The following is a 26,930-nucleotide window of genomic DNA, read 5'->3' on the forward strand; positions in this document are numbered from 1 at the left end:
ACACACATCCTTGATGTTGTCATTGCACAATTAACTGTGCTTCACATATAATCTGTTGTTATTGGTCTTTGACATCTCAGAGTTAGTTTGGCTTATTGCAATGCAGACATAGAAACAAAGAAGACGTAACCATTGCATCCATAGACAAGCCTCTGTGCCGCCTCACATCAAACATTTATCACTTGCAAATTGTTTGTTGTTGGACTGTTTTTCGACTAAGCTTGGCTGGTACTCTGCTGACAGGTGGACTGATTGAAGGTTTGTGGAAATGCATCAGAAAATAGCACAGTTGTGTAACAAATCAAAACCTAAGGGAAGGAAATCACAAAATGCTTTCCTGAGTGGCAGAGGCATAACAAGTCTTGTCACATGTGCTGCATATATACTTTTTTTTACAGAGTGATATACGTTTTTGTTCCAGATTGTTTTCTCACACAAAATATAAAAATAACTGAATCATTCAAAAGTACTTAAAGTACAATATTAACAGCAACTGGAAGTTAGAACCACATCTCTGCTTGTGTGAGGGTGTTTACCAAGTGACAAATGTTCTGTTACAGTGTCATAGATTGTGAGAATCAAATGCTCTTAAGCAGCTTGTTATTGTAATATGCTCTGACAAAGACTGCAGAAAATAATGTCCACAAAATGCTATTATGGCCTATGGAGATACAGTTGTGGCTCTCCTGCTTTCAAAAAGCCATGTTAAAATGGATGTCTTTCAGTTGTGAAGTCTGACAGAGACAACTTAGCCTTTTCAGCTCAGACTCAGCAATGTAGTTTTGAATCCTCTGGCTTGCATCCGAAGTGGACAGAAATACTCAATTGACTCTCAGAAATCAGGTCAAAATGAGAAAAGAACATTGTGGAAAAGAATATTGTGCTTCTATAAATGAGTCAAAGTGTAATATCGGAGTAGCCATTCCATCAAATTGCATTAGGGGATTTCACAGCAAGAAAAACATGACTCATTATTCCTGTTTCCTTAATATCGTTTCTTCTTATCTTTTCAAGGGGAAACGACACGGCAACCTGCTCAGACCAGACCACTCATGAAATCTCCTGAGGATCCTCTGAGCAAATGAACAACCAGCTCTTTTCCCCTCTGTCCAACATGGAAATTAACCTTGGTTCTAATCCCTAGTGGACAGACTGAAATAAACCATGGACTTTAGGAGAAATCTCTGGACTGGTCTGATCTGCACCTAGTACTGTCTTACTGTCGAGACGCTGTTGTGGCCTCTTGGTACACTGTTTGCCAAGGTACAGTGGAAGACTTAGAGAAGCATACATTCTCTACCATGAGAATTCCTGCCACCACTGCCTGCCTCTGCCCTTTGCTGATCTGCCTGTGCTTTGTCCAGAGGAGCTATGGGACGTCCCAGCCCAGGCCCAACGTCAGAGCACCCAGGAACCAAACCAAACACCCAGACGGAGAGAAGGACGTGCACCACCGGCCCAAGAGGGGCTGGATATGGAACCAGTTCTTCGTTTTAGAGGAACATATTGGACCAGAAGCTCAGCATGTTGGAAAGGTATGCTATTCATGGTCTCCTTCAATGGCATTATTTTGATGCGAGGGATTTTCATGCAAAGAGGAAAACAGTAGGCCTACGTATTGCACTCCGTAGGTGTTTTTGCATAATGCAAAGTCTATGATTGCAACTGTACCTGGTTGTGCATACAGTAGCAACAGCAGTTTGGGAACAATGTTGCACCAGGTTAAGTGAGAGGTACGTTTACGAAACCTTAGAGCAATTTCCTTTCTTTTGGAAAAGATTTTGAGCTTATAGCTTTAATCTCTGTTAACTTTCAGCAAACATATATACATTTCTACTCCCTATAATAAATAATTCAAATGGGTAAGCTAATTATACAACAATACATTTTTTATATACTGTATATACAGTTGAAGTCGGAAGTTTACATACAGTTAGGTTGGAGTCATTAAAACTCGCTTTTCAACCACTCCACAAATTTCTTGTTAAAAAAACTATAGCTTTGGCAAGTCGGTTAGGACATCTACTTCGTGCATGACACAAGTCATTTTTCCAACAATTGTTTACAGACAGATTATTTCACTTATAATTCACTGTATCACAATTCCAGTGGGTCAGAAGTTTACATACACTAAGTTGACTGTGCCTTTAAACAGCTTGGAAAATTCAAGAAAATGATGTCATGGCTTAAGAAGCTTATGATAGGCTAATTGACATCATTTGAGTCTATTGGAGGTGTACCCGTGGATGTATTTCAAGGCCTACCTTCAAACTCAGTGCCTCTTTGCTTGACATCATGGGAAAACCAAAAGAAATCAGCCAAGACCTCAGAAAGAAAATTGTAGACCTCCAAAAGTCTGGTTCATCCTTGGGTGCAATTTCCAAACGCCTGAAGGTACCACGTTCATCTGTACAAACAATAGTACGCAAGTATAAACACCATGGGACCACGCAGCCGTCGTACCGCTCAGGAAGGAGACGTGTTCTGTCTCCTAGAGATGAACGTACTTTGGTGCAAAAAGTGCAAATCAATCCCAGAACAACAGTAAAGGACCTTGTGAAGATGCTGAAGGAAACAGGTACAAAAGTATTTATATCCACAGTAAAACAAATCGACATTAGCGGAAAGGCCGCTCAGCATGGAAGAAGCCACTACTCCAAAACCGCCATAAAAAAAAGCCAGACTATGGTTTGCAACTGCACATGGGGACAAAGATTGTACTTTTTGGAGAAATGTCCTCTCGCCTGATGAAACAAAAATAGAACTGTTTGGCTATAATGACCATCGTTATGTTTGGAGGAAAAAGGGGCAGGCTTGCAAGCCGAAGAACACAATCCCAACCGGGAAGCACGGGGGTGGCAGCATCATGTTGTGGGGGTGCTTTGCTGCAGGATAAAATAAATAAAATCCCGGCGGAAAAAATGGCAGCAGTTTTACGGCGCCCAACCAATTGTGCTATTGTGTTTTTTTCTGCGTTATTTGTAACTTATTTTGTACATAATGTTTCTGCAACCGTATCTTACGGAAAAAAAAGCTTCTGGATATCAGGACAACGATCACTCACCTTGGATTAGACAAAGATTTTTTCTACACCAAGGATGATGCGCAAGACATTCCCCAAACATCCCACAGGGCCGACATCCCCGTTATTTGCAAGAGGAAGCAAGCAGGTACAGAGGACAAAGAGCCAGATGCCTGGTCAGGACCCGGAGAAGGCGACTGGGAAAGCTGCCGTTATTGTCAATACTACTCGCCAACGTGCAATTATTGGACAATAAATTAGGTACAATCACGAATATCCTACCAATGGGACATCAAAAACTGTAATATCCTATGTTTCACGGAATCGTGGCTGAATGACGACATGGATATACGCTGCACCGGCAAGATAGAACAGCACACTCCGGTAAGACGAGGTGGGGGTGGTCTGTGCATATTTGTAGACAACAGCTGGTGCACGAAATCTAAGGAAGTCTCTAGATTTTGCTCGCCTGAAGTAGAGTATATTGTGATAAATTGCAGGCCACACTACTTGCCTAGAGAGTTTTCAGCTATACTTTTCGTGGCTGCTTATTTACCACCACAGACAGATGCTGGCACTAAGAACACACTCAGGCAGCTGTATAAGGAAATAAGCAAACAGGAAACCACTCACCCAGAGGCGGCGCTCCTAGTGGCCAGAGACTTTAATGCAGGGAAACTTAAATCAGTTCTACCAAATTTCTATCAACATGTTAAATGTGCAACCAGATGGAAAACAATTCTAGATCACCTGTACTCCACACACAGAGATACGTACAAAGCTCTCCCTCGCCCTCCATTTGGTAAATCCGACCACAACTCTATCCTCCTGATTCCTGCTTACAACCAAAAATTAAAGCAAGAACCGCCAGTGTCTCGGTCTATAAAAATGTGCTCAGTTGAAGCAGATGCTAAACTACAGGCCGGTTTTCTATCAGACTGGAACATCTTCGGATGGCATTGAGGAGTGCACCTCATCAGTCACTGGCCTAATCAATAAGTGCATTGAGGACGTCGTCCCCACAGTGACTGTACGTACATACCCCAACCAGAAGCCATGGATTACAGGCAACATTCGCACTGAGCTAAAGGGTAGAGCTGCCGCTTTCAAGGTGCGGGACTCTAACTGGGAAGCTTACAAGAAATCCTGCTATGCCCTGCGACGAACCATCAAACAGGCAAATCGTCAATACAGGGCTAAGATTGAATCATACTACACCGGCTCTGACTCTCATCTTATGTGGCAGGGCTTGCAAACTATTACAGACTAGAAAGGGAAGCACAGCTGCGAGCTTCCCAGTGACACGAACCTACCAGATGAGCTAAATCACTTCTATGCTCGCTTCGAGGCAAGCAACACTGAGGCATGCATGAGAGCATCAGCTGTTCCGGACGACTGTGTGACCACTCTCTCTGTAGCCGACGTGAGTAAGACCTTTAAACAGGTCAATATACACAAGACTGCGGGGCCAGACGGATTAACAGGACGTGGGCTCCGGGCATGTGCTGACCAACTGGCAGGTGTCTTCACTGACATTTTCAACATGTCCCTGATTGAGTCTGTAATACCAACATGTTTCAAGCAGACCACCATAGTCCCTGTACCCAAAAACACAAAGGCAACCTGCCTAAATGACTACAGACCCGTAGCACTCATGTCTGTAGCCATGAAGTGCTTTGAAAGGTTGGTAATGGCTCACATCAACACCATTATCCCAGAAACCCTAGACCCACTCCAATTTGCATACCGCCCCAACAGATCCACAGATGATGCAATCTCTATTGCACTCCACACTGCCCTTTCCCACCTGGACAAAAGGAACACTTATGTGAGAATGCTATTCATTGACTACAGCTCAGCGTTCAACACCATAGTGCCCTCAAAGCTCATCACTAAGCTAAGGATCCTGAGACTAAACACCTCCCTCTGCAACTGGATCCTGGTCTTCCTGACAGGCCGCCCCAGGTGTTGAGGGTAGGTAGCAACACATCTGCCACGCTGATCCTCAACACTGGAGCTCCACAGGGGTGCGTGCTCAGTCCCCTCCTGTACTCCCTGTTCACCCACAACTGCATGACCAGGCACGACTCCAACACCATCATTAAGTTTGCAGATGGCACAACAGTGGTAGGCCTGATCACCGACAACGACGAGACAGCCTATAAGGGAGGAGGTCAGAGACCTGGCCGGGTGTTGCCAGAATAACAACCTATCCCTCAACGTAACCAAGACTAAGGAGATAATTGTGGACTACAGGAAAAGGAGGACCGAGCACGCCCCCATTCTCATCGACGGGGCTGTAGTGGAGCAGGTTGAGAGCTTCAAGTTCCTTGGTGTCCACATCAACAACAAACTAGAATGGTCCAAACACACCAAGACAGTCGTGAAGAGGGCACGACAAATTCCCCCTCAGGAAACTAAAAAGATTTGGCATGGGTCCTGAGATCCTCAAAAGGTTCTACAGCTACAACATCGAGAGCATCCTGACTTGTTGCATCACTGCCTGGTACGGCAATTGCTCAGCCTCTGACGGCAAGGCACTACAGAGGGTAGTGCGTACGGCCCAGTACATCACTGGGGCTAAGCTGCCTGCCATCCAGCACCTCTACAACAGGCGGTGTCAGAGGAAGGCCCTAAAAATTGTCAAAGACCCCAGCCATACCATAGACTGTTCTCTCTACTACTGCAAGCGGTACCAGAGTGCCAAGTCTAGGACAAAAAGGCTTCTCAACTGTTTTTACCCCCAAGCCATAAGACTCCTGAACAGGTAATCAAATGGCTACCCGGACTATTTGCATTTTGTGCCCCCGCAACCCCTCTTTTTACGCTGCTGCTACTCTCTGTTTATCATATATGCATAGTCACTTTACCTATACATTCATGTACATACTACCTCAATTGGACCAACCAACCAGTGCTCCCGCACATCGGATAACCGGGCTATTTGCATTGTGTCCCGCCACCCGCCACCCACCACCCGCCAACCCCTCTTTTACGCTACTGCTACTCTCTGTTCATCATATATGCATAGTCACTTTAACCATATCTACATGTACATAGTACCTCAATCAGCCTGACTAACCGGTGTCTGTATGTAGCCTCGCTACTTTTATAGCCTCGCTACTGTATATAGCCTGTCTTTTTACTGTTGTTTTGTTTCTTTACTTACCTATTGTTCACCTAACACCTTTTTTGCACTATTGGTTAGAGCCTGTAAGTAAGCATTTCACTGTTGTATTCGGCGTGACAAAGAAACTTTGATTTGATTTGAGGGACTGTTGCACGTCACAAAATAGATGGCATCATGCGGGAGGAAAATTATGTGGATATATTGAAGCAACATCTCAAGACATCATGAAGTTAAAGCTTGGTCGCAAATTGGTCTTCCATATGGACAATGACCCCAAGCATACTTCCAAAGTTGTGGCAAAATGACTTAAAGACAACAAAGTCAAGGTATTGGAGTGGCCATCACAAATCCCTCACCTATAGAAAATCTGTGGGCAGAACAGAAAAAGCGTGTGCGAGCAAGGAGGCCTACAAACCTGTCTCAGTTACACCAGCTTTGTCATGAGGAATGGGCCAAAATTCACCCAACTTATTGTGGGAAGATTGTGGAAGGCTACCCAAAACATTTGACCCAAGTTAAACAATTTAAAGGCAATGCTACCAAATACTAATTGAGTGTATGTATACTTCTGGCCCACTGGGAATGTGATGAAAGAAATAAAAACTGAATTAAATCATTCTCTCTACCATTATTCTTACATTTCACATTCTTAAAATAAGTGGTGATCCTAACTGACCTAAGACAGTGAATTTTTACTTGGATTAAATGTCAGGAATTGTGAAAAAGTGAGTTTAAATGTATTTGGCTAAGCTGTATGTAAACTTACGACTTCAACTGTATATACAGTACCAGTCAAAAGTTTGGACACACTGACTCATTCCAAGGGTTTTTCTTTATTTTTACTATTTTCTACATTGTAGAATAATAGTGAAGACATCAAAACTATGAAATAGCACAAGAGTGTGCAAAGCTATCATCAAGGCAAAGGGTACCTACATTGAAGAATCTCACATATAAAATATATTTTGAATTGTTTAACACTTTTTGGGTTATTACATGATTCAATATGTGCTATTTTATAGTTTTGATGTTTTCATTATTATTCTACAGTGTAGAGAATTGTATAAATAAAGAAAAACCCTTGAATGAGTAGGTGTGTCCAAACTTTTGACCTGTACTGTATATGAATAAATCATTTTCTCTATGAATATGAATGGACATTTTTGTTGTTATGATAAATTGGATAAATTGTTTGTATGTTCATGGTCAGGGTAATTAATCCTTATTGAATACGTAAACATGCCAACATTAGGGACTGAAAGCAGTGTTACCTAACTGCCTTATTATACAGCTTACCACAGGAGCCACATCTAGTGATATTGTCTAACAGTGGCTTCTTGAAATGCACAAGTTATAGCAGGTGAACTAATCCACTGTGACACTGACATTGTATGACATTGACACTATGTACCGAAGGTGATGGTTAAACTGGGGCTTGTGGGACATGTGGGATGAAAGGCTGGTAAGAGATGGCTCCAATGAATAAACCACACACAGACACACACATACATCCCCTGAGGGGGTGGACTGAGAGCTTAAGTCACTCTCCTCAAAGATGCTGTGACAGTTGAGGTTTCGTCTTCCAACTCTCTTGGTGTTGATTTGGCAATGAGGAAAACATCAGGCAATGAAGTATCATGTAGCCATTTTCAACAGCACATATGCCTACATGTATCAGCTTGACGAGTTACAGTGGGCACCACAGATCAATATGATCAGTAGAAAATGGGATGTATTTAAATGTTGGCCAACACTTTTATGACCCCATTGTTTAGACTGAAAGTCTTTCCGTGTAATACGTAAATATGTATTTTTAAATTGCTTTTGGGACAGGTAAACCTAAAGGGGATTTATTCCTGATGCTGACACTATCACTGTCCTGCATATTTTGCACCTTTCCAAAGTCCACACAGACATTTCTCTGCCTCCTGTCTCCCCTTAGAGGCTCAGTCAGGATGGAGTACAAAGAGTGCAGTTCAGACCCAGACAGACCTGTCCTAGAAAACTGTACTTTTTACAGATTCAGATGTGTCAGAGTGATGAATGGATAAAAAAATAATTTTTATCTGAACGATCCCAACTCTGCTCTGCTATGACTAGTTAGCTATATAGCCTTCTCCTTCATCACAGCAGCTACTGTAGACACTGAGTGTACAAAACATTAGGAACACCTTCCTAATATTGAGTTGCACCTTTTACCCTCAGAACAGTTTCAGTTCGTCAGGACATGGCCTCTACAAGGTTTTGAAAGCGTTCCACAGGGATGCTGGCCTATATTGACACCAATGCTTTCCAAAGTTGTGTCAAGTTGGCTGGTAGTGGACCTCTACTCCAAATAGCACGTACCATCTCATCCCACAGATGCTCATTTGGATTGAGATCTGGTGACTGGGCATTACATTGCAGTAAGCTGAATTCACTGTCATGTTTGTGAAACCATTCCTGGACAATCCTAGCCTTGTGGCATGGGGCATTATCCTGCTGATGTTTTTCAGATGGATACACTGCTGCCATGAAGGGATGCATCTGATTGGCAATGATGTTCAGATATCCTGTGGCATTCAAACATTGATACACTTTTATCAATGGGCCCAATGTGTGCCATGAAAACACACCCCACACTATCACACCACCAGCAGGTTGCAATGTTGACATGAGGCATGATGGATGCATGCACTCATGTGGTTTTCTCCATACCCTAGTCCTCCCATCAGCGTGAAACAGCAGGAACTGGGATTCATCAGACCAGGCAATGTTTTTCCAATTTTCCAGTGTCTAGTGTTTTCGTTCCTTAGCCCACTGCATCCGCAGTTTCTTGTTATTTGCTGAAAGAAGTGGAACTCTGTAAAGTTGTCGGCTGCCATACCCCATTCGTGTCAAGGTACGACAAGTTGTGCATTCTTTTATGGGTCTTTGGACACCAATGTTGTACTTGACTGTTAGTTGACTAACCGTAGCCCTTCTGTTGTTCTGCGCAATTCCTGTCAGCCTCCTTTGTCCTCTTTCATCAATGACCCATTTTCGACCACTGGCCTAACATTGGCTGGATGTCCTTTGGGTGGTGGACCATTCTTGATACACACGGGAAACTGTTTTGTGTGAAAAACCCAGCAGCGTTGCAGTTCTTGACACACTCAAACCAGTGCGCCTGGCACCTACTACCATACCCTGTTCAAAGGGACTTGCATGTTGCCCAGTCACCCTCTGAATGGCACACATACACAATCCATGTCTCAATTGTCTCAAGGCTTAAAAATCCTTCTTTAACCTGTCTCCTCCCCTTCATCCACACTTATTGAAGTGGATTTAACAAGTGACATCAATAAGGGATCATAGCTTTCACATGGATTCACCTGGTCATGGAAAGAGCAGGTATTCTGTTTTGTACACTCACTGTATATTGTAGCTAGCTGTTCCCTGTATAGGCTAGACATGTACTGCACACTGATTGTTGAAACCACCCTTGCTTTCCTCTGATTTAGATTACAGGTTACAACCCCAGTCCACAGGCATCCCAACCTCTTATCAACCAATGGATTTGACGTGTGTTTGGTGCAGCAGAGGCCAGAGAATTTTGATACAGCAGAGTAGCGTTAGTACTGCCAAGTCTCTCAGGCAGCTGCTAATACCGTCACCTCTCACTGTGTGAGATTGTATGATTAAAATATCTGATAAGGGACCTCAGAGACAAAGATTACATCAAACCCTTCACCCTGGTTCACTAATGGCAAATTACTAAAACTTGGTGTACCCCCCCCCAATTTATAAAAGAATCTTGTCAGTGAGCTCTTGCTGCAGCATAAAATTGACCTTTCCATCATCGTGCCTCATGTAATTTGTGGTTAGCAGAGGGGGCAGGGTCCTGATTTAATCAGTCTGAGGGTTCTTGGAGCGTAGGCAGTTTATCAGCCTCTGTACAAGCCTCTACCAGTGAACTTGGCAGCGTATGTGCAGACAGTTCCGTGTCATTATTTAAGTGCATTCTAAATGGCATCATTATGAATATTAGTGTCCTCAGGTTGAAATTCAAACAAATCCCATGATAGACATGTGTAGGCTGCCTCCCGAGAGGCGCAGTGGTCTAAGGCACTGCATTGCTGTGCCACTAGAGATCCGAGTCCAGGCTCTGTCGTAGCCGGCCGACACCGGGAGAGCCATGGGGCGGCGCACAATTGGCCCAGCTTTGTCCGGGTTAGGGGAGGGTTTGGCCGGCTGGGATATCCTTGTCCCATCACGCTCTAGCGAGTCCTGTGGCGGGCTGGGCGCAATGTAAGCTGACTTTGGTTGTGAGCTGTATTGTGTTTCCTCCGACACATTGGTGCTTCCGGGTTAAGCGGGCATTGTATCAAGAAGCAGTGCGGCTTGGCTGGGTCGTGTTTCAGAGAACGCACGGCTCTCGACCTTTGCCTCTCCTGAGTCCGTACGGGAGTTGCAGCGATGGGACAAGACTGTAACTACCAATTGGATACCATGAAAAAGAGGTAAAAAAAATAAAAAAATAAATGTGTAGGCTATGTAGTGTCTTTTTTTACGAACAAGGCTACTGCCTCTGTGCATACTGCACACTTGCTTCTTATTTTAAAACTGCTTCTAAAACTGGAAGCATCTATGCCTGTTAGAGTCTATTACTGGTTGTAGTAGTAGGATTTTACAGTAGGATCTTACAGTATAGCAACTGAGCCTATTCTTCTTTCCTATAGATATGGCCTTTTCCCTTGTAGGAAATGTTATGAAGAAAAGGCATGCTAATTCTAATTCTTACACAAAGAGAGACATGAAACGCAACATATGGAAAAAGTGGACAGCAGACACACAGCCTGCACATATCATGAAATCATATCATGCTCTGCATCTCTTCTGCAACCAGGCCCTTGGTGATGTATTACCACAGTGGATAGTTCCATATATTTATGTATCTATCTATTCCCCCATAGCTCCCAGACAGAGAAATGTTTTGTTATTTTATCTCTTTAAAAACGCAGGGCCTAGGGTAAGCACCAGTCATGAGCTGTAAACCCATTACCCTGCTAGTGAATAAAGGCACCATAGCGAAAGATAAACTAATGCTACTCCGTCACTGCAGGCAGGATGTTCTGTGAGGGAAAGTAGTGTCATGGGCCAGTGTAAATGCTTGCCTTGGCCCAAACTTTCTGAGAACATCACAGTAGTTCCACCCACTTCCACTAAATGACAACATCAGCCATACTGAGAACATCACAGTAGTTCCACCCACTTCCACTAAATGACAACATCAGCCTTGGATTCATATGTACATTCAACCTACTTTGTACTACGCAATAATGTTTATTACTGTGTAGTAGCCTAGTACGCTGTATTTTGGTGAGTCCTAAACAGACAATAAAGACAACTACTTGGCCTACATGTGGTAAATTTGATCCTCTGTTGGTTTATATTGGTCTTCTCTCATGTGAATCTGCAGCAGTAATATATCTTGGATACTCTCCATGTGATTCTGTAGCAAACAGGGTTGCTGTGTGTACCCTCTTCAGGCATGGGAAGAGGCATGGAGGTGAACACTGTCTTAGCTAATTGCTCTCTGCTCAGGGATTACACTCGCTGCCAAGAATTAAGAGCAGCCTGTGTGTGTGTGTGTGTGTGTGTGTGTGTGTGTGTGTGTGTGTGTGTGTGTGTGTGTGTGTGTGTGTGTGTGTGTGTGTGTGTGCACGTGCGTGCGCGCGCGTGTGAAGGGTTGAAAGCGGAGGCAACAAAAACCAATACACTGAGGAATGTATAAAATACAGCTTTAGGATTGTAACTGCCAACAGCTTCTGGCATCATTCTTCATTCAGAACATTTTCCCTCAGTGTCTGTAGAGAAATAGCATTCTGCTGAAGAGCAAACACTTGCATTCATGATAGGACAACTGAATTGGCTGGCCAGTTGTGTTCTTATACAGATTATGCAAGCCAGCTCCCACAGCTTTGGTACTGTCAAGGGATTCACACTTTTTCTTTAATGGTTTGTTATCCATCTTTCACTTCCCTCCTTACAGAACCCCCTACAGGTTCTGCACCACAGGTGTCTGACAACATGGAGGCTATAGGTGCATCCCAATAATTTCTCCTCCCTCCTGAAGTGTGCACTTGTTCACTACGCCCCACAAATATAAAAGCATTAGATTGGTAAAGGCATGGGCTTGAGGAAGTTTCTTTCAAAATTTGAGGAAATTTCCTTTCAAATCTCTGAGGGGAAATGAACAAGTGCACACTTTGGGAGAAAGGAGAGATTATTGGGATGCAGCCCATGTTCTTAAGAAGTGGTGTATTGTTACGAATGGAGACGTCCTATTTTGTTTGCTATATTTATGATATTCCATCTGATCCATTTTAAAGCTAATGGGGTGTTTCACACCTGTCTCAAACAACCTGTCACCCCACATTCAGTGTTTAAGTGTTTGTAAAAACACATTTACCAGACACGGCAGACACGAGGCCAAAATACTTAGACGACATGTCAACAAAGTACAACAGATTTATTTTGCTATGATGCAACTCAGTGTAGCACGACTAATCCCGATAGAGCTGGATTAACCTGTTTGAATGAGTAAGTGTTCCGCGCCCCCAGTGTTTTATTCATATTTTACACATTGCATTGACTTTGTTCTGCTAGGCTACCAAGGGAAATACATCAGCCCCAAAATGTCAAGGCAGCTTCTTGTCTTCTTCTCTTTTTTTGAAAGTTCTAGAACAGAGTTTTTCTTTACAGTACCAGTACCACACAAGGAATCATGTAGTAACCAATAAAGTGTTAAACAAATAAAAATATATTTTATAATTGAGATTCTTCAAAGTAGCCAACCTTTGCCTTAATGACAGCTTTGCACACTATTGGCATTCTCTCAACCAGCTTCATAAGGAATGCTTTTCCAACAGTCTAGAAGGAGTTCCCATATATGCTGAGCGGGTCATCTGGTCATCTGATGCAGCACTCCATCACTCCATAGTCCCACTAAGCGCAAACCAGACCGGATGGTGTATCACTGCAGAATGCTGTGGTAGCCTTGCCTTGAATTCAAAATAAATCACCAACAGTGTCACCAGCAAAGCATCCCCCGCATCATCGCACCTTCTCCTCCATGCTTCACGGTGGGAACCACAGCAATGCGGAAGTCATCCGTTCAACTACTCTGCGTCTCACAAAGACACGGTGGTTGGAAACAAAAATCTAAAATTTGGACTCATCAGAGCAAAGGACAGATTTTCACCAGTCTAATGTCCATTGCTCATGTTTCTTGGCCCAAGCAAGACTTTTCTTATTATTGGTGTCCTATAGTAGTGGTTTCTTTGCAGCAATTCGACCATGAAGGCCTGATTCACGCAGACTCCTCTGAACAGTTGATGTTGAGATGTGTCTTTTATTTGAACTTCATGAAGCATTTATTTGGGCTGCAATTTCTGAGGCTGGTAACTCTAATGAACTTATCCTCTGCCGCAGAGGTAACTCTGGGTCTTCTTTTCCTGTGGCGGTCCTAATGAGAGCCAGTTTCCTCATAGCGCTTGATGGTTTTTGTGACTGCACTTGAAGAAACTTTTAAAGTTCTTTAAATGTTCCGCATTGACTGACCTTCATGTCTTAAAGTAATGATGGGCTGTCGATTCTCTTTGCTAATTTGAGCTGTTCTTGCCATAATATGGACTTGGTCTTTTAACAAATAGGGATATTTTCTGTATACCATCCTATCTTGTCACAACACAACTGATTGGCTCAAACTCATTAAGAAGGAAAGAAATTCCACAAATGAACTTTTAACAAGGCACACCTGTTAATTGAAATGCATTCAGGTGACTACCTCATGAAGCTGTTTGAGAGAATGCCAAGAGTGTGCAAAGCTGTCATCAAGGCAAAGGAAGGCTAGTTTGAACAATTTCAAATATAAAATATGTTTTGATTTATTTAACCCTTTTTTGTATGCTACATGATTCCATATGTGTTATTTCATAGTTTTGATGTCTTCACTATTATTTTACAATGTATAAAATAGTAAAAATAAAGAAAAACCCTTGAATGAGTAGTTCTGTCCAAACTTTTGACTGGTACTGTAGATTATATATATATATTTCACTGGTCATCCCCAAAGCCAACACTTCCTTTGGTCGCTTTTCCTTCCAGTTCTCTGCTGCCAATGACTGGAACGAATTGCAAAAATCACTGATGCTGGAGTCTTATATCTCCCTCTCTAACTTTATGTATCAGCTGTCAGAAAAGCTATATATATAGCTTTTCTGACAGCTGATACTTAAAGTTAGAGAGGGAGATATAAGACTCCAGCTTCAGTGATTTTTATATATATATATATATATATACGTCCTATTTTGTTTGCTATATTTATGATATTTCATCTGATCCATTTTAAAGCTAATGGGGTGTCTCACACCTGTCTCAAACAACCTATCACCCCACATTCAGTGTTTAAGTGTTTGTAAAAACACTTTTACCAGACACGGCAGACACGAGGCCAAAATACTTAGACGTCATGTCAACAAAGTACATATATATATGTGTATGTATTATCCTAATACCAAATAATTGAGGAGTGTGGATTGTCTTTGAATAATGTAGACTGCATGTGAGATGTCAGACAACAATTATGTGCAGGTAATTCCCCATAACATACTTGTATGAATTAGTCACGTCTACACTACAAACAGAAAAAACACTGAAATGCTATGCAGTGACACCTATCTGAAGTTTCCTTTAACTGTGTTGTTCAATGCAGAAATAGTCAGGTCCCAGGCTACTTGTAGGTCTTCACTAACAATCTGTAACATTCCTCTGTGGTAAACCATCTTTAAAGGATGGTTGTGTCACTTCCATTTGAAATCCTTATGGACAATTTTAGTTCCTCCTCTAAATTGATGAGCCTGGAATATACCTCAACCCTGATGGTGAGGTGACTATACCTGTGTATTGTTTTCTATGTTCACATGAGTATTGTAACATATATTCCTTTCCAGCTGCACTCCAACTCAGACAAAGGAGATGGTTCAGTCAGATACCTGCTGTCTGGAGAGGAGGCTGGTACTATATTTGTCATCGATGAGGTCACAGGGGACATCCATGCCACCAAGAGCCTGGACCGGGAGAAGAAGGGCCAGTATGTCTTACATGCCCAGGCCATCGATCGTTACACCAACAGATCTCTAGAGCCAGAGTCTGAATTCATTATCAAGGTCCAGGATGTCAATGACAACGCGCCCAAGTTTCCAGATGGCCCATTTGCTGCTGCTGTTCCCGAGATGGCCGACGTTGGTAAGGTCGAATACTGAGAACATACTTTTAATGCGCTGGGTGCACTTGACTGGCGGCAGCCAGCTTTGTACCATGACTGTGAGACCAGTCACACTATTAGCTGAGTCATCAGTATTGTTGCAGATCCCTGCTGCATCACAGAGGCAGTCAGGCATTGATGCACAACTCTGTAAATGGATTTTGACGGTCCCGATACAGGATTTAGATTAATTGGGAAATCATGGATTTCTGCCGCACTTTATGCAATACAGAAACACTTTTTTGCACATAGTTTTACAGTAAGAAAACCCTGACAATATAGTGAGTTGTGCTACAGTATGTAAATGTGGTTTGTACTGTAATCATGACACATTGTACTTTAGTTGTATGGATTTTGTGTGGAAATGCAGTACTGATATATCCTTTCCTTCCATGCAGGCACATCAGTGTTTCAGGTCACAGCCACAGACGCAGACGACCCCACCTATGGGAACAGTGCCAAGATTGTTTATAGCATACTGCAGGGACAGCCTTACTTCTCTGTGGATCCTAAAACCGGTGAGCCAACCAGCCTTTTACTTTATATTTACTGCAATATAACGCTGCATGTGTGAATTGTTTCTGCCAAGTGAAAAAATAGCCTTGTTCTATTATGTTTTATTGGTTGATAGTTGAAATCAGGCTGTTTTTTTTAATTATTTCACCTTTATTTAACCATGTAGGCCAGTTGAGAACAAGTTCTCATGTACAACTGCGACCTGGCCAAGATAAAGCAAAGCAGTGTGACAAAAACAACAACACAGAGTTACACATAAACAAACGTGCAGTCAATAACACAATATAAAAATCTATGTACAGTGTGTGCAAATGTAGAAGAGTTGGGAGGAAAGCCAATAAATAGGTCTTAGATGCAAAATAATTACAATTTAGCATTAGCACTGGAGTGATAGATGTGCAGATGATGATGTGCAAGTAGAGATACTGGGGTGCAAAAGAGCAAGAGGATAAATAGCAATATGGGGATGAGGTAGTTGGGTGTGCTATTTACAGATTGGCTGTGTACAGGTACAATGATCGGTAAGCTTTTCTGACAGCTGATGCTTAAAGTTAGAGAGGGAGATATAAGACTCCAGCTTTAGTGATTTCTGCAATTCGTTCCAGTCATTGGCAGCAGAGAACTGGAAGGAAAGGTGACCAAAGTAAGTGTTGGCTTTGGGGATGACCAGTGAAATATAACAGCTGGAGCACGTGCTACGGGTGGGTGTTGCTATGGTGACCAGTGAGTTGAGGTAAGGCGGGGCTTTACCTAGCATAGACTTATAGATGACCTGGAGCCAGTGGGTTCGACGCCGATTATGTAGTGAGGGCCAGCCAACGAGAGCATACAGGTCGCAGTGGTGGGTAGTATATGGGGCTTTGGTGACAAAACGGATGGCACTGTGATAGACTACATCCAGTTTGCTGAGTAGAGTGTTGGAAGCTATTTTGTAAATGACATCGCCGAATTCGAGGATCGGTAGGATAGTCAGTTTTACAAGGGTATGTTTGGCAGCATGAGTGAAGGAGGCTTTGTTGCGAAATAGGAAGCCGATTCTAGATTTAATTTTGGATTGGAGATGCTTAATGTGAGTCTGGAAGGGAGAGTTTAAAGTCTAACCAGACACCTAGGTATTTGTAGTTGTCCACATATTCAGAACTGTCCAGAGTAGTAATGCTAGCCGGGCGGGAGGGTGCGGGTAGCAATCGGTTGAAGAACATGCACTTAGTTTGATTTGCATTTAAAAGCAATTGGAGGCTACAGAAGGAGTGTTGTATGGCATAGAAGCTCGTTTGGAGGTTTGTTAGCACAGTGTCCAAAGAGGGCCAGATGTATACAGAATGGTGTCGTCTGCGTAGAAGTGGATCAGAGAATCACCAGCAGCAAGAGCGACATCATTGATATATACAGAGAAAAGTGTCGGCCCATATATTGAACCCTGTGGCACCCCCATAGAGACTGCCAGAGGTCCAGACAACAGGCCCTCCGATTTGACACACTGACCTCTATTTGAGAAGTAGTTGGTGAACCAAGTGAGGCAGTCATTTGAGAAGCCAAGGCTATTGAGTCTGCCGATAAGAATGCGGTGATTGACAGAGTCGAAAGCCTTGGCCAGGTCGATGAAGACGGGTGCACAGTACTGTCTTTTATCGATGGCGGTTATGATATCGTTTAGGACCTTGAGCGTGGTTGAGGTGCACCCATGACCAGCTCAGAAACCAGATTGCATAGTGGAGAAGGTACGGTGGAAATCAAAATGGTCGGTAATTTGTTTGTTAACTTGGTTTTCGAAGACTTTAGAAAGGCAGGGCAGGATGGATATAGGTCTATAGTAGTTTGGGTCTAGAGTGTCTCATCTTTGAAGAGGGGGAATGGTCGCGGCAGCTTTCTAATCTTTGCGGATCTCAAACGATAAGAAAGAGAGATTGAATAGGCTAGTAATAGGGGTTGCAACAATTTCGGGGGATAATTTTAGAAAGAGAGGGTTGTGCAAGTTGCTGCAGGGGGTGCTGAGATGTTGGCCGTGGTAGGGGTAGCCAGGTGGAAGGCATGGCCAGCTGTAGAAAAATGCTTATTGAAATGATGAGGATGTTTAACGACACTGCTGATTACAGAGGCAATAACTCAAATTGTGTCTAGTTTTGGAGATGGCTGCGGGTTTGAATTGATCACAATAAATGACAAAGTCGAGGGAAAAACACAGCAACAGCATGCCTGTCTTGAAAGCTAGAATCCTTCATGGCAATATTTTGGTATACAAAGTGCTATGTGAACTTCACAGGATCCAGTACTTTAAAGTGCCAGAAACCCCCATCCATCTGCTTTTTGCTACCACTCTGTCAGCAGACCTGACTTGAAGTGTCAGGTTTCACACCCTAAATTTGGGACACGGCATATTAAAGGTTACAGTCCGGCGATTTTAGCAATCGTGGGTTCATCTCACTGTGATATTCTCAGACAGATTTAGAGCAACATGAAAAAATACAAAATAATTTTGTAAAATTTAAGCCAAACCATGTTCTTCTGGTCCCTGAGGGACTATATCACTTTTTTGCGCAAAGCTGACGTTGTAACAAGTCTGCAGACATTCGAATGGCGTCTCTGCGTGATTCAGAGGAGGCTTGGCAGAAAATACTCTGTCGTCAGTTATATGAAATGGTGCCAAATTTGTACTATGATTACATTTGTTTTACAGTGATAAGAAAGGTGAAATCTTATAGTAAGTCATTAACTATTTGATTGTTACTATATTTAGAAATAATTTCAGTAATTTCAAGCCCTCTTCCCCCACTTTTGTTGAATAGAAAAATTATGATATATGATTTTTACTATTTTAATAATAATTGTACTATGTACTTGAGCTTGTGTCCTCAAAAGTAAGAACACCTCAGCAATTTATAAATATTTTTACCAAAAAGGTGAGTTCCAGACCTTTCTAGAACTATGCAGCATTACTAGTTATTGTTTATGGCCATCTCATGAAAATTTACATTATTTGGGGTATGTCTATTTAGGTGGAAATCTACATTTTGCAGTAACGTTCAAGAGGTTTATCAAAAAGGTATCAAGTATCAAAGGGATACCTGCCCACTGTTCTGAGTCTAGCATTCTTAATCCCCCATCCTCTCATTGTAAAAAGGCCCTCACACATCTTGTTCTTTGCATTGAAGCCTGAAGAGAAATAAAAAAAAGCCTAGAATCATTTTTTTAAAACATCCACCCATGACAAAATACATTTTCTGTGAGGGTGCTTTTCAAAGGATTCGACTCAATATCAATAGAGTTAGTTTAAAAATTACAAAATGTTTGTGGCTGTGGTGTGTGTCTGGGCAAGCGTGTGTGCTTGCGTGTGTGTGACAGCGATACAGTATAAATACACTTAACAAAAATATAAACGCAACATGCAACAATTTGAAATATGGAATTTGAAAACATGCAATTTGAAACATGCAGTCAATGCAGTCAATTGAAATATTATTATTTTTTAAAGTAGGGGCGTGGATCAGAAAACCAGTCAGTATCTGCAGCGTGACACATCTCCTTCGCATAGAGTTTGTCAAGTTGTTGATTGTGGCCTGTGGAATGTTGTCCCACTCCTTAGCTGTGCTAAGTTGCTGGATATTGGCGGGAACTGGAACATGCTGTCGTACACGGGCTCAATGGTTAAAATGTCTGGTGAGTATGCAGGCCATGGAAGAACTGGGACATTTCGGCTTCCAGGAATTGTGTAAAGATCCTTGCGATATGGGATCATGCATTATCATGCTGAAACATGAGGTGAAGGCAGCGGATGAATGGCACGTAAATGGGCCTCAGGATCTCGTCACAATATCTCTGTGCATTCAAATTGCCATCGATAAAATGCTATTGTGTTTGTTGTCCGTAGCTTATGCCTTCCAATACCATAACCACACTGCCACCATGGGGCACTCTGTTCACAACGTTGACATCAGAAACCGCTCGCCCACATGACACGATACATGCTGGTATTTGAAACAGGGATTAATCCATGAAGAGCACACTTCTCCAGTGGGCAAGTGGCCAGCGAAGGTGAGAATTTGCCCACTGATGTTGGTTACAACGCTGAATTGCAGTCATGTCAAGACCCTGGTGAGGACAACGAGCACCCAGATGAGCTTCCCTGAGATGGTTTCTGACAGTTTGCAAAGAAAATCTTCAGTTGTTTCATCAGCTGTCCGGGTGACTGGTCTCGGACGATCCCACAGGTGAAGCCAGATGTGGAGGTCCTGGGCTGGCGTGGTTACACATAGTCTACGGTTGTGAGGCTGGTTGGATGTACTGCCAAATTCTCGAAAACGACGTTGGAGGCGGCTTATGGAATAGGAATTAACAAAAAATTCTCTGGCAACCGCTCTGGTGGACATTCCTGCAGTCAGTATGCCAATTGCACGATCCCTCAAAACTTGGGACACCTGTGGCATTGTGTTGTGTGACAAAACTGCACATTCTAGAGTGGCCTTTTATTGTCCCCCGCACAAGGTGCACCAGTGTAATGATCATGCTGTTTAATCAGCTTCTCGATATGTCACACCTGTCAGGTGGATAGATTATCTTGGCAAAGTAGAAATGCTCACTAACAGGGATGTAAACAAATTTGTGCACATTTCAGAAAAATAAGCTTTTTGTGCGTATGGAACATTTCTGGGATCTTTTATTTCAGTTCATGAAACATGGCACCAACACTTTACATGTTTCTTTTATATTTGTGTTCAGTGTATATAGCTAAAGAGAACAAAGTGTAAAGATGGAGATAAGTGGATGTCTTTGCTTGAACAGTATGTCAATGCGTTTCAAGAAAGCAGAGTGAATCTGTCAGTAAGACTATTGTGACACTGTAGTATGTACCATCTGTCAATACTCAAGATGATGGTCCTAGCCATGTTCTGGTCACATATGCTGAAGTGCTATTGACACACATCAACCAGATGTCATGAATGCAACCATGAAACAGCATTGCCATTATGATGGGTCTAGTTTTGTCATTTTATCATATTAACAGTAGGTTTCGTTGATGTCTGTGTTGCACTGCTTGGCTACTTGAGAGAGTGGTCCTGATTTAAGGCGTAGCTGAACCCTGGCTAGGTTTAACTGTAGGGGGTGCAGTTCTGTCATTATACTGTATATTTAATAAAGGTCCATGTTGCATTGCTTGGCTACTTGAGTGAGTGGTGCTGATTTGATTTGAGGCATAGCTTTGAAGTAGCCTGGCTGGATTGTGACTGTTCCAGCTGCAGTGCATCCCGATCCTGGGCCATGGCCAAGGTAATGCCAGCTGTTCCTGTCTCTCTCCAGCAACTCATTGGGGCCCCATCAGCAGGTTGGCCCAGGAGACCCAGTCACTCAGCCCACAGTCAGCCCACAGTCAGACCAGTTGCCTCTACACTACAGCCATGTGTCTGTGATCAGGAAGTGAGGTGTTCAGCTCCTGACCAATGATCATCACTTACACACGCGCGCGCACATGAACGCCCTAAAGACACACATGCACACACACACATATGCAGGGTTGTGTAGGTTACTTTCAAATCAAATACAATTTCATTTGTCACGTACACATATTTAGCAGATGTTATCGCAGGTGCAGCGAAATGCTTATGTTTCTAGCTCCAACAGAGCAGTATATACGTAACTATAAAAAACAATACACACAAATCCCAAAAATAAAAAGAAAGAAATTAAGAAATATCAGTATGAGCAATGTCAGAGTCCAGTGTGTGGGTGGACCATTTCAAAGCTTTTTACCCAATGTGGATGGGGGCGTACTCTCTCTGCTGTCTCCTGAAGTCCACGATCAACTCCTTAATTTTGTTGACATTGAGGGAGAGGTTATTTTCCTGGCACCACTCCGCGAGGGCCCTCACCTCCTTCCTGTAGGCTGTCTCATCATTGTTGGTAATCAGGCTTACCACTGGTGTGTCGTCAGCAAACTTGATGATTGAGCTGGAGACCTGCATGGCCATGAAGTCATGGGGGAACAGGGAGTACAGGGGGTGGCTGAGCACACCCTTGTGGGGCCCTCGTATTGAGCATTTTTGGACATTAAATATGAAGCATCTTGTCTGTCCAGTCCAGCCTGATATGACTGTAAAACGCTCCATTGTTAGCATAATCAATCTGAGATCGATTAGGTGCTGAAATAAAAGGCCTGAGAGGATATGATACTTAAACAGTGTGAACAGTATACCTGTATCTTCCAATAAACAACAAAAGTATGGCAGGAAATATTGGTGACTGCAGTAAATAAAAGACACAGAGGAATATTTTAAGATAAGACTCTGCATTTAATGGCATTGATTACCCATCCCTTATCTGACTAACATAACTACAGTAAGCTACTGGTGTTTCCTCCATATCCTCCATTAGAAGTTATGTAGACAGTAATGAGGAAACCAAATTTCTACTTTACCTACTAAAGAGGCTAGTTGTCATTTTATTTGTGAGGGGATATTGTCCGTTCCCATTGCCTGAAAGGCTGACATAGATATATCAATGTTAATGTGAGCAGGGATCATGAAACCTTTCACTTTTGATCAATTGAAGGAAGTGCATGCTGTCTTTTGGACGTAATTGATATTAACAGATTGACAGTCAGTCTTTTTATTTAAATGTAGTTCATTTACCACCCACTCCAATGAAGCTAGCCATCTGACCAAGTATTATACAGCCATAATGTGCTAAACTGTATGTTTTAACTTTTTTTATATATAAAATGCTGTAACAGAAACAATGGGCAAATGTCTGACAGTAATATTGCGTTATTTTATCAGATTACACCAGAATACGCATTATCAAATGTCAACTTTGCATCAGTCATTGGTGTTGTCGTTACTGTATAATGAGCAACATGCCTGAACTCTGGATGGCCTTGGCTAAATGAGCAGAGCATGCATTGTCTACTCTTCAGAGGAGAAGGGACTGTTGTACAGTCGTTTGGCTGTGCCTCAGAGGAGAGGAGAAGAGACAACAGTATTGGCTGTGCCTCTGAGAATCCCTGGGTCAAGAGCAAAGTCAAAGACATCACATCACATCACCCACTTTGGCTGGTCCTGAGAGCTGAGGGAGAATGACTGGGGAATGCCAAGGTCAACAGGAAAGCAAGCAACACAACAACATGGGCCTAACAGCCTTTTATTCCTTGTCACAGTTGCACTACATTGTTTCCCTAGAATGAGAATGGAAGCTGAAGGAATTGGTTCCATGGTCAGGCCTTAACCTCGACAGAATGAGAAGGGAGAGAGACAGAGAACTATAATCCATTTGCTGAATTCTGTAATTTGGTCGGGCTAAATTCAGTTTATTCATGTTCAGCCTATTTTTTTTTTTTCTTTAACCAGCTGAATACTAAGAGGCTTTTTAGCATTATTGTGCTATTGGTGTGTTTACAGCTGAATTGACTTGTCCAGGCAGGTGGTTTGTGGCCACAATGTGTTTGGTACAATCTCTATAACATTCTCTGGGGCTGAACACTTCTGTATTCATTTCTTCTGGCAGGTTGAGGTATCTGTTAGCATTTTTATCTTTCTCTCATTTTCTCACATTCATTCATTTGTTAAAGGACATGAAGACATTTCTTGTGCATTCAGCGGCAGAGTATTTTAGTTTCTGAACGGCAACCCTGTGGATTGTTGCCCATAAGATACACAACAGCATTGGCAAGGTTTTCTCTTATTTTTTTTGTATTTATTTTTTACATTATACAGTAATTTAACTGCGGCCTTGGGAGGCTGTATTTCAGTGCCTTCATGGTTGTACAAGCACTTGAAATATCAATACAAATGTAGGTTAACCTCGGTCTTTTAATGTGTGGATGCATAAGGTAAAAAGCAGACTGATGAAACCGCTGCAATATGTGTAGAGCTATAAAATAAGTTCTAAGGTGTGTTCATCCATACAGCTGCTCTAAAACTCACACTCCTTTAAACACAATGTTCTGAGGATACATATCCTGCTCGTTGGTTGAACATAGACTATGTCTGTTTATTGAATGTCACTGTGTTTTCACCTATTGTTATCACATCTCAAAAGCTTGGGAAAGGACCTTCTTTGAGACGAGTCGTCTTACTGCAATCTATGTGACCCATGTGATCCCAATAACCGACGAAAACCTGAGTGTTCCAGGAGAACTAGCTAACCCCTGAACCCCCACCGAGTGACAGCACACAGAGTTAACTGTGGCATGTCAGACCCTGTGTTCCACCATTTAGCGGTGGTTGTTCCAGCCGATGTTCCACCAAGGACGTCTTGCTTACAGTACTGAGTGAGCTATGCCCTGGCTGTTTTCCCCGTGGCCTCCTTCTCGTACAGGTGCATGATGTACAGTATGGTCAATCTGTTCTGTTTTCCTGCTAGCCCTTGTTCGGTCTTTAGGGTAAGATTAGGGCAGATGGCACTCTCCTTTGTAATGCTGTGAAGCGAGTAATGCAGCATAGCAGAGCCTCTGGCCACAGCACGGTGTTTAGGTTGGGTCTAGCTGAGAGGAGGAAAGAGAAGGAGGGGGGTGGCGTGCTTAAAGTTCAGAGATGGGCAAGGCAGGGCAAGCGTACTTATGTGTTAGTATATCAAATAGCGCAGGCTTCCCCAACTGGCTGCCCGCCAAGAATTCTAAAAAGATGAATTTTAAAAAACAACTTTTTTTTTCATTATTGGACATAATAGACTGTAAAAACACAAGGAAATGAGCTCGAAGATACTTTCATTTAAGAAATCTGTTCCAAAGCATAATAGAGAGACACGTGATCGTATACAAATGCAAGCAAGGTTTGAAGTAATAATGTTTTAGTCAAACATTATATCTGTTTGGGCTTCTTGCAGTCAATTTGAATTCTACAAATTATTTGTAATTATATTCACATTTTAGTCATTTAGCAGGCACTCTTATCTAGAGCAACATACATGAGCAATTAGGGTTAAGTGCCTTGCTCAAGGGCACATCTACAGCTTTTCACCTAGTCCGCTCGGGGATTCAAACCAGTGACCAGTTACTGGCCCAACGCTCTTAACCGCTAGGCTACCTGCCGACCATGTCTGTTCCGGCCCCCCGACCAGCCGCTCAAGAAAAAAAAACTGCCCACGGCTGAATCTAGTTGATGATCTCTGAAATATGGTAATGAACAAGCACATACAGTGCATTCGGAGAGTATTCAGACCCTTCCCTTTTTCCACATTTTGTTACATTACAGCCTTATTCTAAAATGGATTAAATAGAAGTAAAAACCTAATCAATTTACACACCATACCCCATAAGGAAAAAAATAAAAAAGCTTTTTTGAAATTTTTGCAAATGTATTAACAAAAAAACAACAGAAATACCTTATTTACATAAGTATTCAGGTCCTTTGCTATGATACTCGAAATTGACCTCCGGTGCAACCTGTTTCCACTGATCATCCTTGAGATGTTTCTACAACTTGATTGGAGTCGAGCTGTGGTAAATTCAATTGATTGGACATGATTTGGAAAGGCACACATCTGTCTATATAAGGTCCCACAGTTGATAGTGGATGTCAGAGCAAAAAAACAAGCCATGAGGTCGAAGGAATTGTCCGTAGAGCTCAGAGACAGGCTTGTGTCGAGGCACAGATCTGGGGAAGGGTACCAAAACATTTCTGCAGCATTGAAGGTCCCCAAGAACACAGTGGCCTCCACCATTCTTAAATGTAAGAATGTTGGAACCACCAACACTTCCTAGAGCTGAGCAATCGGGGGAGAAGGGCCTTGGTCAGGGTGGTGACCAAGAACCTGATGGTCACTCTGACAGTGCTCCAGAGTTCCTCTGTGGAGATGGGAGGAACTTCCAGAAGGACAACCATCTCTGCAGCACTCCCCTAATCAGGCCTTTATGGTAGTGCGGCCAGACGGAAGCCACTCCTCAGTAAAAGGCACATGACAGCCCACTTGTAGTTTACCAAAAGGCACCTAAAGGACTCTGACCATGAAAACAAGATTCTCTGGTCTGATGAAACCAAGATTGAACTGTTTGGCCTGAATGCTAAGCGTCACATTTAGCGGAAACCTGTCACCATCCCTATGGTGAAGCATGGTGGTGGCAGCATCATGCTGTGGGGATGTTTTTCAGTGGCAGGGACTGGGAGACTAGTCAGGATCGAGGGAAAGATGAACGGAGCAAAGTACAGAGAGATCCTTGAAAACCTGTTCCAGAGCGCTCAGGACCTCAGACTGGGTCGAAGTTTCACCTTCCAACAGGACAACGACCTTCAGCACACAGCCAAGAAAATGCAGGAGTGGCTTTGGGACAAGACTCTGAATGTCCTTGAGGGGCCCAGCCAGAGCCCGGACTTGAACCCGATCGAACATCCCTGGAAAACCCTGAAAATAGCTGTGCAGTGACGCTCCCCATCCAACCTGACAGAGCTTGAGAGGGTCTGCAGGGAAGAATGGGAGAAACTCCCCAAATACAGGTGAACCAAGCTTGTAGCGTCATACCCAAGAAGGTGTTTCAACAAAGTACTGAGTAAAGGGTCTGAATACTTATGTAAATGTGATATTTCAGTTTAATTTTTTTTTAAATAAATTAGCAAAAAAAAAAGTAACTGTTTTTGCTTTGTTATTATGGGGTATTGTGTGTAGAAAACAATTTAATCCATTTTAGAATAAGGCTGTAACGTAACAAAATGTGGAAAAAGTCAAGGGGTCGGAATACTTTCCGAATGCACTGTAGGTGAAAGCATGATGATGAAGACATGAGGGGGTTTGGCAGACATGGTATGAAAGCTGGTTGTAATTCTGGCTGAATTTATCAACCGTTTATAAATGATTTCCTTAGGTGAAGTACGTGAAACCCATTTTGAGGAAATCAATGTTCCTCTTCCTGTACAACAAGTCAGGCAGTCTTTTCCTGCCTTCATCCTTATCACATTTGTGACATACAGTACTGTGAATAAAAGTGACTGGCATCTCTAACTCATCCAAGATTGGATTGAAGCTGTGGAGGAGGAATCTCTCTGATTGTC

At 42.7% G+C, this 26,930-nt stretch overlaps 1 protein-coding gene across 1 annotated transcript in view; it reads left to right on the forward strand.

Moving 5' to 3' along the window:
* The first annotated feature begins 1,020 nt into the window (after positions 1–1,020).
* cdh18a (cadherin 18, type 2a) overlaps positions 1,021–26,930 on the forward strand; it is a 37,288-nt gene continuing 11,378 nt past the window's right edge. Inside the window, exons 1-3 of the mRNA XM_014140420.3 lie at positions 1,021–1,535; positions 15,128–15,422; positions 15,840–15,959. Of these exons, the coding sequence (XP_013995895.1) occupies positions 1,302–1,535; positions 15,128–15,422; positions 15,840–15,959 (649 nt within the window). The 5' untranslated portion in view covers positions 1,021–1,301. The remainder of the gene's footprint in view (positions 1,536–15,127; positions 15,423–15,839; positions 15,960–26,930) is intronic.

This window comes from Salmo salar, chromosome 14, assembly GCF_965601325.2.
Source record: "Salmo salar chromosome 14, fSalSal1, whole genome shotgun sequence".
NCBI lineage: Eukaryota > Metazoa > Chordata > Actinopteri > Salmoniformes > Salmonidae > Salmo > Salmo salar.